The sequence below is a fragment of the Vespa crabro genome, chromosome 4, assembly GCF_910589235.1.
Source record: "Vespa crabro chromosome 4, iyVesCrab1.2, whole genome shotgun sequence".
NCBI classification, from domain to species: domain Eukaryota; kingdom Metazoa; phylum Arthropoda; class Insecta; order Hymenoptera; family Vespidae; genus Vespa; species Vespa crabro.
Window position 1 is genome coordinate 4,956,127 of NC_060958.1, and position 12,069 is coordinate 4,968,195.

General features: G+C 36.1%; 1 protein-coding gene across 2 annotated transcripts in view; it reads left to right on the forward strand.

Annotated features, from left to right (window-relative positions):
• LOC124423967 (failed axon connections) overlaps positions 1-12,069 on the forward strand; it is a 42,667-nt gene that overhangs the window by 26,212 nt on the left and 4,386 nt on the right. Inside the window, exons 2-3 of one of the 2 annotated variants that reach the window (XM_046962377.1) lie at positions 10,858-11,196; positions 11,740-11,892. In XM_046962377.1, the coding sequence (XP_046818333.1) occupies positions 10,858-11,196; positions 11,740-11,892 (492 nt within the window). The remainder of the gene's footprint in view (positions 1-10,857; positions 11,197-11,739; positions 11,893-12,069) is intronic. The other variant, XM_046962378.1, reaches the window with a different exon arrangement.

The following is a 12,069-nucleotide window of genomic DNA, read 5'->3' on the forward strand; positions in this document are numbered from 1 at the left end:
TGTTTACAGAAACATCTTCGATGATCTTCGCATCGATTCTTGAAAAAGTACAAGGGGAAATAAGAAGAGAAGAAAAAGAAGAGGGCGGGGATGGGGTTGATGGTGGTGGTAGTGAGCATTGGTGGGTGTGCATCGTAGTGAGAAGCACGATAAGTCTCTAGTTTTTCGAGACAGGCACAAAAGGTTCTTTGCGTGGGTGAATCGCATGCTCGAAATTGAGGAAGACGACGACAATAGCGATAAACCTGTCCGAGTCTCTTTTAGTTCGTTGCAGATATGTATATAGATACATATATGTATATACATAGGTACAACGTAAAAATTATTGTGGTTTAAAATACCTATAAAAGCTTCAAAATTATGATTTATTTTCGAACAAAAAACTAATGAACATTAGATATTTATAAGAATCATAATCATGATAATGCGAAATTTGAACGTCACGTTTAAAAAAGATCCTTCGAAAGATTATTAGAAAGATCTTTGGAGTGAGTGAGAGAGAGAGAGAGAGAGAGAGAGAGAGAGAGAGAGAGAGAGAGAGAAAGAGAGAAAGAGAGAAAGAGAGAGAGTTCAATGATCGAATAATTTAGCAGTGTAAAAGAGAACGTGGAAGAGGATCAAGAAAGGAAGAGGTAAAAAAGGGTTCTAAAGAGAATTAGAAGAAGCATTAGTAGTAGTAGGATAGAAACAGATAGATAGATAGATAGATAGACAGACAGACAGACAGACAGACAGACAGACAGAGAGAGATGTTAGACTGTGTAAGAGCGAAAGAGAAAAAGAAAGGTCGGTGGCCGGCCTACCTCAACGTATCGACGTGTCCGATGGCTCGGACTGCATGCTGAGGTTGAATGTATGTAACACGTGTGTCCTCCTTCTCTTTCTCCTCCTCCCCTTCTTCTTCCTCTTTCACTTTAAGCCCACCTTTGTCGTCATCCTCGTCGTCGTCGCCGTCGTCGTCGCTATTGCCGTCGTCGCACTTCGTTTCCGCTTCGAGATGGAAAGACACGAAAGCAATGACGTATGTGTCTTCCTATAAGGCACACACACACATACATACATACATATGTATATATATTTGTCTAAATCAAATCCCACACGAGACACTCGCTACTATTACTATTACTATTATACTACTAGAATGTAGTAGTTTTGTCTGTGCTTAGTATTGTTGTTACTACTATCGAGACGCCGATGTATAGTCACCGAAGGTCGAAGGTGAAAATTCGCGTAATTTCCTTGGCGCCGTGCCCAGACGAAGGTAAGCTTGTTTTCTCTTATCTTTTCTCTCTCTCTCTCTCTCTCTCGCATTCTGTCGTTAAGAGAAACAGAAACTGAGAGAATGAAGTTTGAGGAAGTATATTGAGATAAAGTTCAATGCTCGTTAATCGCCTGAAGTTTCCTTCATAGTTAAAACCATAGAGTAATACCGTACATTTCTCATCATATTTTAGACGAACGGTTTCTGCTTGAACAGTTCATATTCATTTAAGATCTTGTGTCTAATTAATAACAATTCCTTTCTCCATCGCTCTTCTTGATATCTATGATATCTTAAAAGTTAACTTGCCAATGCAATATTAGAAAGAGATTGTTTTCACATTACGAACATGATATTATCCATTGATATTTGTATTGAAATATCTTTCGTGATCGGTTGTCTTTCTCTTGTTTTCCTTTTTTTTGTTTTCTTTTTTTCTCTTTTTCTTTCTTTTTATTATTATCATTATTATTCATTTATCCTGTTATTTCAAGCAAACACGCTCAGAAATTAAGAAGCGCGGATGTGGAACTGGAAATCTCATAAACGAGCTCCATTATCCGCGGCGATCCAACGGCACAATTTTCTCCAACACCTTTGCCAAGATTTCTAATATACGTCTTATACGCGTAATACGTAATGTAGAGCACGCATACACATAGTTACATATAATATATCCAGACGTTATATACATACGTATGTACGTTGAATAGAATGAACGTTAATTAAATATATACGAACCGACATTTATCTTTTTTTGGTACAACCAGTAACGAGTCCGTCCGTCAACTTCATGACACATCTATGGTGAAGAGGAAAAGGAAAACGGGAAAAGGGAGGGTGAAGGGTAGGAAGAGAAGGAGGGAAAAAATAGTTCACGTTTCCTGCGTTCTCCTTCATCGTTGGCCATATTACGCAATGTATACGACAAGCATGCATATCGATTAGCTCATACTATTCCGTGGATTAACGGTGTATCTCAAGTAGTCGTTGGTTGTATACCGTAGGATGTGATATATTATTATATCCGGTCTTTTTTTTTTCTTTTTGGATGGTGCTAACTACAATCGTATACACGTACACATATACAAAATTGTAATTATTTTTCTCTATATCATTATAATTTAATTACCAATCAAATATTATATGAAGTAAAATATATTTAATTGGAATGCCTCGTAATTTCTTGTTACCTATAAAAAATTATATGAGAAGTTTCGTGATTTTTTTCGTGAAAAAGATAGAGAGAGAGAGAGAGAGGGAAAGAATATAGGAATCTTAACAATAATTCATCAAGTATACGTGGAACAATAAGTAACGATACATTCCTGAAACATAATTGATTGATAGATATATTCTTCGTCGTCGCATCGCGTGTTTCTCTTTTGATAGATCGTTAACGATTTCTGAATAAGATGACTGAATGTTGTTCGCACGTATCTACCTATAAGTAGATATATGTACGTGCTCGTTTATCGTAATTACAAGAATTCTTCTCAGTTATGTGTGTTGTTAACTTAGTTGAGTATTCAACTTTCTATCATAATTTAATTCGATGGTAGAAAATAATATCTTTATTATCATCATTATCTTTGGAATCAGATATCTATAGATACATTTATATATATATATATATATATATATATGCGTACATACACGTACAAACATAAATATCTGCTTTCTCTATCTTCTTTCGCGAAACTATTGAAACGTGTAAGCGTGCAAAATATTCCTACGATTCTTCTCTACCCTCGATTATTATGCGTACTCGTGCACAATAAATATAGAACACGTATGTTTGTACGTGTTCATGATTGTATAATAACATAGACTTACAAATATAGATTCGTGTATATGCATATTAAATTATATCGATTCTCTCTCCATATCAGGATCGTGTGCATAGCTCGCATATTTAAACGTGTATATATGCACATAGTTTATTTCTTATAAATAGATATATACATATATATATATGTGTGTACGTATATGGTGTATTCATACATCGATATAAAAGTAACAAGATATTCGCCTAAACGTTCAGGATAATGCTATGTAATTCAAAGTTAAGCGCGGTAATTGGTTTCGATGTAAACGAGCGATCGAATAGCGAGATAAAAGCGCTGGCTATTTAAAAATTTCTGCATATGAATAAAGGACAATAGCGAATGGTACACGCCTACGTTCCCTTTATCTGCTTAGGAAGTACTTAACGTAACGAAAATCTATCTTCTCGTTGATTCTTTCTTTCTTTCTTTGTCTCTTGTTCTTTATATATATATATATATATATATATATATATATATATATATATATATAAAGAATATATATATATATATATACCTACATACGAGTTGAAGATTCTTTTCGTAGAACAAGTTTCTTCACCCACGTGCGACAGGATATCGTGGCTTGTTATTATCGAAGTTTCAAAGATATTCTCGTCCATGATTCGTCATTTTTCATCCATTAAAATCGAAATTGAAATATAAAACTATATTTTTTTTTATTCATACACACACATATACTTAATATATATATATATATATATATATATATATTATATATATATATATATATATATATATATATATTATATATAATAATATTTATATATATTATATATAATAATATATATACATAATATATCCATAATATATATTAGTTATTTATATATATTAAATTTAAACAAAGATGAGAATGAGAAGTAACAAGGCCGTTAGGCCGTTTATCGGCTTTACTTCTGGCAGAATATGACGTTCCCACGACAGCATTTAAAGGTATATCCTCTCTCTCCCTCTCTTCTCTCTTTCTCTCTCTGTACTCTTGTCATTCGTGTCTACGATGCATCGAACACGCAACTGTTCTCGTCGTCGTCGTTGTCGTCGTTGCATTGTGCCTATGGTGTGCGCGCGGAACACGAAGCACAATGACGAAACTGACATTCCCTGCGATTAACACATGTGTGTGCGTATGTGTGTTTGTATGCTAAGAGAGAGAGAGAGAGAGAGAGAGAGAGAGAGAGAGAGAGAGAGAGAGAGAGAGAGAGAGAAAAGAGTATAGATAGCAAAAAAGAAAAGAAACAGAGAGAGAAAGAGAAGAACGGATCACTGCGCTCCTGGACGTCCATTTAAATCGCAAGAAAGGTCTACGTATATATGCATGTATCTATATATGTATATATGTATGTATGTATCTATATATGTATGTATGTATGTATGTATGTATGTATGTATGTTTGTATGTGTAAGCCTCGACTATATATAAACCCACGTTAAAATTTAATCGTATGATTGCTGGATCGGAATTCGTAGCGAGGGTAAGGAGAAGGAAGTCAGGCTAGAGTTTAATGACGGCATGACGGCGGGAGGAGGAGAGGATATCTGTCGGTTGCTTGGTTGCTCGCTCGCTCACACAGTCGGTCCAATTTTCTTCCACACGCAATTTAGATTCATAGGCTTTTCAGATTCGCATTATGCGCGAGAAAGAGCGCGTGTGCGCGTTCGACTTTGCAACGCGGTTTGCTCTGCCCGTCCCACGTCGGTGTGAGATAACGCAAGACGGAACTCGCGTCTCGTCTATTCCATTCCTCGAGTGGTGCGACCACTTTGTGCCTTTGGAATTGATTAACTCGATCGTTCCTTATGTATCGTTATGCACAACGTTAATTTATATTTTTTATGTTATAAGAGATATAATACTTTTAAATGAAATACACTTACATTTTTTTCTTTTATCGATTCGTTGAGACTTTCCTTTTATTCTTTTTTTATTTTTTTTTTTTTCTTTTTTTGAGAAAAATCGATCGTTCCTCTCGATAATTTTGTGAGAGATAGAGATATTGATTGAAATTAGGATGAACGAATAATGGAGAAGAGGGATTCATAGTCAGCTTTATCGAATGAACTCGTTTAATACTATAAGATAATTTGATTATAAGATAATTTCGTTTAGTTGGGAAAGTTCAATATCGAATTTAGAATGTCTTTATTTTTAATTAAAATACAATTCTCCAAAGTTTTATGACGTTAGAAGATTATAACGGGAATTAATTGATCAATGGGCACACTCATTGATTCATTTTGTAATATCTTATTCGAGTCGTATTACGACGTAATACGTAAACGTATCGTATATACATATCATAGGTAATTGTAAACGCGATTATACTTGAACGTTTAAATACGAAATTAGCCAGACAATGGTATTCATCGAATTACAAAAAGTAGCTATGATCCGGCTTAAAACTATGAAACCCATTGATATGGAAAGATTAGAGTTCCTCGCTCGATTACAGTAGGAGAGACAGTAGCTAGTGATATAATAAAGTAGTATAGTTAGTATAATATGGTATATTAGATATTATTCAGTGTGACGTTAAGATTTATTATCCTGCTTGCCGATTTCCTTATGTTCTTCATTTGTCAAATAAAATTATTATTCATCTGTGAGAAAGATACTAAGATCTTTCTTTCTCCTTTTTAATGTGGCATATATGTACTTTATATATATATATATATATATATATGCATACAATTACGTGTTTACCAGCAATATACGCGTCGAAACTTTATCAGCATTATTTGTTCGGTTGATACATAACGAGCACCGAACAGACGGATCGTTCATCGACTTCTCTCTTTCCTCTCTTTCTCTCTTAGCCGATTAACAATTGGCCAAGCGCAAATGGACCGACTCGGGATATTGCGATCGCGAAGAATCACGATGCTTAACTACTAAACGCGTAGGATTAAAATGGATAGAGGAGATTTATGATTCATTGCTACTCTTCTTTCTTTCTTTCTCTCTCTCTCTCTCTCTTTTATTTTGTTTTTTCTTTTTTCTTCCTTTTAGAAAAGAATATTTATATCTACAACAGTTTTCAATAGTTTAATATATACATAATATACATAATATACATAAAATATAATAATATTTCGAAGATATATATTATATAGAGATTTAAGTATTAAAAAGATTTATTATCTTAATGAATGTGTGATATTTTATTATTATTTAAGAGATTAACTTTTACGAATGATCCGATAAATTGCGTTAATATTAGACTTTTACTAAATAATAATAATAATAATAAAAGGAATATCTTTTTCTTAATATAGATAGAGCAATGTAAACGCGAACGCTTTCGTTTTCGGGCGGTTGATCCGTGCACGGCTTCTTTAGGGAGGCTGTGCCACCGCTCTGTGTTCCGTTCTCTGTGCTCGGTTGCACGAGAGAGCAAGAGCGAGAACGAACGAGTGAGAGAAAGAGAGAATAAGAGAGAGTGAGATAGAGAGAGAGAGAGAGAGAGAGCTTAGGCAGCATCTCGACGATCAATACCAGCGCACAAACTGACGACGACGATGACAACGATGCGAACCACCACCGGTAGCAGTACTAACCACTACCATTACATTTACCAACATAGATGAGGATACACAGCTACCGATTTCTACCACTACCAATAGATTTATCCTCTCTGTGTGTAGTGTTTCGGAGTATTAGTTTGTGAGAGAGGGGACGTTGCCAGGCGACGGAAGCTGCCTACCGCGAGAGTTCATCGTCCTCTGCGTGTTTCTTCTCCCTTCCACCCACCCAACCACCCTTGCTCTTTCCCTTCTCTCTCTCTCTCTCTCTTTCTCTCTCTCTATCTCTCTTACTCGCTGCACGCGTTCCTACTATATTTATCTTTTCTTCTCTCTCTCTCTCTCTCTCTCTCTCTCTCTCTTTCTCTCTCTCTCTTTCCTTCTTTCCACAGCTTCCCCTTTTTTCATATGTATACATATACAGACTTGTATGAAAAAGAAACAAAGAGAGAAAGAGATAGATAGATAGATAGATAGATAGATAGATAGATAGATAGATAGATAGAGAGAGAGAGAGAGAGAGAGAGAGAGAGAGAGAGAGAAATACATGCTTACTCGAGTTATTCTCATTTGAGTCGAAAATGTGAGGGCCACGAAACGTTTTCCTCATCTTTTTACCCTTATCTACCACTCCTACTACTCCTACCACTAGTACTATTACTACTACTATTACTACTATTACTAGTACTACTGCAACCAATATATGACTGTACTCCTTTTCCGTATTTTCTTAAAGCTATGAATGTTAAAAAAAGAGAGGAAGAGAGAGAGAGAGAGAGAGAGAGAGAGAGAGAGAGAAAGAAAGAAAGAAAATTTATAGTCAGTAAGATGGCCGCCTTCAGAGGGGTTGATTTCGAGAGATAACGGCTGGATGTGGCGCAAGGGTAGTGGTGAAGATCGTGGATGGGTTGAACTCGGTGATGTTTCGGGGATGATAAAATGGAGAATGAAATTCATTGTTTTAATGAAAGAGACAAAGTGAGAAAGACAGAGAGACAGAGAGAGAAAGAGAGAGAAAAAGAAATAGAAAGAGAGAGAAAGAAAAAGAGGAAGAAAAAGAGAAGAGAGAGAGAGAGAGAGAGAGTAAGAGAGTATCGTTAGGATCGTCTCCCGGGGGCATTTTCTTTCTTGGAGCATTTTCCTTTTTAGGAGGTACGGTCGACAGGTGAAAGAGCCTCTTTCTTATCTCTTTTTCTTCTTCTTTTTCTTCTCTTTCTTTTTCTTTTTTCTTTATCTTCTCTATTTTTTTCTTGACTTTTTGTCGTTTCTTTTTCTTACGTCTCTCGGCAAGGGTGCCTCGAAGCATCACGACGGTATTCATGGGACTTCGTCGTTGTCGATCTTCCGCATAAAAGAACATGACCGATAGAAAGAGATAGAAAGGAAAACTAGAAAATTCAAAAAGAGAAAGAAACATACATCCGTTTTCTCTCACTTTTTTTCTTTTCTTTTTTCTTCGGAATATATGAGTATGATGTCGATCTTTTTCACGACATTCAACTTTTATAAATAAAAGAAACAAAAGTAATGGACTCTTTTTCTCTCTATTTATCTGTATGATTTGAAAAATTCACTAAATCTTTATCATATCTCACCTGGTCTTTATTTCATCTCATCTCGTTCGTCGTAAATATATATCTCTATTTTCATATCTCTATATCTTTCCATTTTCCGAGAATAATGCACTATTTCGTAATTGTCGATTTTATCTTCGGTCTATTGTCATGCTTCGAAGAGAAACGAGATAGCCGAGATAGTTGAATTGGGTATATCGAAGAGAAAAAAGGAGTCGTCTAGCAATTTGCGAATATAGCCGTGTAAGTATCGAAGAGACCGATTTAGCCTCGAATCAATTTCGTCGACGAGATGAAGATAGATATAGAGAAAGAGAGAGAGGAAGAGAAAAGTAAAAAACAGGTAGAAGAATTTTTTCTCGTCTTTTTTGCAAAAGTTTCTCACCACCCCCGTCGATACTCAAGAAATAATACCGGCGCCACTGATTTCTCTCTCTTTCTCTCTCTCTCTCTTTTTCTTCCCTCCCCTTCACTTCCGTGGCTTTCTTGCTCCCCTTACTGTACGACTTCGCCCTTCTCTCTCTCTCTCTCTCTCTCTCGTTTTCTCTCTCTCCCTCATTCTCTTTCTCTCCCTTTCGTTCTCTTTCTCTTTCTCTCTCTCTCTCTCTCTCTCTCTCTCTCTCTCTCTCGTTTATGCACGCGCGCACGCGTCTCCTCGTTCGCCGTTTATTCAACCCCACCAGGCCGTTATTCGTCGACACCGTTGCTGGTACACGCCATTGCAGAAAGAGAGAAGCCTATGAGAGAAAGAGTTAGAGAGATAGAGAGAGTGAGAGAGCAAAAGAGAAAGAGAGAGAGAGAGAGAGAGAGAGAGAAAAGGAGGCATCGCACCTCGGCAGTCGTTCGACTCCATCATCACCATTATCACCACAACATATAAGTTTCATACACATCTATATATAATATCATCGAGTATATCTATATATATATGTTCTCTCTCTCTCTCTCTCTCTTTTTATTTTTGAATATCACTGTATGCATGCAGTATGCGTAGTACATACTACATGTCGCAGTCTCCCAGGGTGGGGCTCACGCCTCGAACGTAAAACCGATCCATGTTCGAATTTGCTTTTTCTCTCTCTTTTGGAGTGACTAAGGAGGGAAAGAGGGTGAAAGAGAGAGAGAGAGAGAGAGAGAGAGAGAGAGAGAGAGAGTGAGAGAAAGAGAAAGAGAGAAAGAGTGGGAGACTGGCTCAACATCCTATGGGCTTCAAAACCGAGAGACGCGTAAAGGTTTATGCCGGTCGAATAGAGAAAGAAAAAAAAGAAACGCAGATAAGGGGTGAAGTTTCCCCCTTAACGATCGATAAGCTTTTCTCCTACCAAAGGGGAGTCGATAAAGCGATCTTTCTAAGTTTTCGAACGTTGCTTAGGGCTAGTCTAGAATGTCAATGGTTTATCGAACGTAAAACTTTTCCCATTTAATCCTGTCTGAATCTTTTACGAGATGTGCAGAATCGTTACATCCATCTTTTATGTTCTTATCGTCAATTCTTTTTGTTCTTTTTATGCTTTTTCCTTTTTTTTCCTTTAAAACTGATTTAAAATATAACGTATTTATCTGCTCGTATATTTATTATTGAGTTACAATCAAAATTTTATTTTATATCGTGCGATTTAAATTACATTTAGAGAGATAATATATAATAATAGTAGTAATAATAATAATAATAATATCGAAGAACATAATATATCCTCTTTAATGATAATATGTAAACTTTTATGTTATGAACATTATTAGGTGCGTTATTTTAGAAGCCGACAGGTGTCTTTCATTTCCTTTTAATCCGACTTAGCAAGCTGCTGCTAGATCAGCATAAACTGATCTTACATATAATTTCTTCGTGCATTCGTTTACGAGGTTTCTTTCCAAGAATAGAAGCACTTCCGGAAGTGGAAGGATGTAGTTACATATATATCGATGGAGGAAATAAGATGGATAAAAGAACGAACAGGTGCATGCTTCTTTTGATAAATTCTAAGAAAGGACATCGTTGCTGATGCAACGATGCTGATTCGACTAGATGAAAACCACGTTATACAGTTCTTTACTTTTCTGAATGTATATGCATTTCATGAGCGTGACTTTATAAATAGAAATGAATATTTTCTAACGTTTTCTAACGTAGGTACAGATAAGGTAAACGTTCACTAGTCTATCATATTTGAAATACATATTGATAAATAAATAGAAAGATATTCTATGTATTTGTCAATTTTATAAAATAACAATTAAAAATGAAGTATTGTATATTTCGTAATATGTATTTCAATATCAGTCATCAAATTGAAAAACATTCGAGCAATCTCACTATTAAACCAGCTTAACCTAGGTATTCCATTTGACTTTATATTTCATTTCATTTCATTTCGATTGAGTCATTACAACCGAGAGGATTTTCAATTTTGCAAAAGGAATATCGTGAAACGAGGTCGGTCGGATATAGATCGAGAGTCTATTGTGTTCGAAATTTCTGTTAACCACTGTCCCGAGCACCGATCAGATAAGACAATTTCGAAGGGGACGAGATTCTTTTTTGTATTGTTTCGAAAAGTATGGAAAATAACGATAGCAATTTTGTCTTCCTTCCATCCTAACTTCTTTCATTCTTTCTTTTTACTGAAGCATTTCTTTTTTGTCTGTTTTTTTTTTATAGAACGTCGATCACAAGATGAAGTTTCGTTCGAAGAAGGGCCAGCTGCCATTCGTCGAGTTGAACGGCGAAGAGATCGCCGATAGTACAATCATCCTTCGCGAACTTAGCTCAAAGTTTGACAAGGATTTAGACGCTGCATTGACGTCTGAACAACGAAGCGTATCACACGCGATGATATCGATGATCGAGAATCATTTGGTCTGGGCAGTTGCGTGCTGGCGTACCAAGAACATGGATCAAGTTTTGAAGGGCTACAAGGTCAATCTCCAACATGCCCTTGGGACACGCATTCCAACTGGAATCCTTAATTTCTTCTTTAAGTTTACGTTTGGGCGCAAGGTAAGATTCACTTTTCGTCATTTAGAGAGTTAGGTGTGTACATATATGATATTGATGTGTTAGAAGTTAGACACGTTTTTTTTTTTAGATAATAAAAATAATGTGACAGAGAAAGAGAGAGAGAGAGAGAGAGAGAGAGAGAGAGAAAGAGAGAGAGAGTGAGAGAGAGAGAGATAAAGATAAAGATTTTTAAATAAGAGATAAAGATTTTTATTTCTAGGCTCACAAAAGAACAAAAAAAAGTTCGTGAAAGATTAGATTAGGTTTTCTTTTATTGTTAAAAATTTTTTGGAAGTTCACGATTATTTTTGTTTCTTTCTTTTTTAACATCGATTTTCGAATCCCTTCGTTCTGTCCGCAAGTTTGCAAAGGGAATGCTCTTCGAAAGAGAGTGTTTTGTTACTTGTTGGATTTGCACGGACGCGGACGCGGACGAAGGGAGGGAGAGGAGGTATTGCTAAAGAGAAGTCAAGGGAAGAAGGACAATTCAATGGAATTCAATGTAGAGAACAAAGAATCGCGACCGTCTGTAGTGAAATGTAGTGGGATTTATTACAGGGTGCGAGGAAAGTGAAGGCTCAGGGTATGGGCGTGCACACACCGGAGGAAGTCTCCCAATTTGGTTGCGCAGATCTGAAGGTCCTTTCCGACATGTTGGCCGACAAACCGTTCTTCTTCGGTGACGAGCCGACTACGGTAAGTGATAAAAAGAGAAAGAAATTCCAAGGCAAGTTTTTCCCATCTCGTTCGATTTTTATCAAATTCAAGATCGACGAGTCGATACATTTCGATCGTTATGCCTTTTTTAGAAATATTATTTTCTTGAAATTAATATATATTCGAAGTTTATCATTTAATGACTTTGTTCGAAAT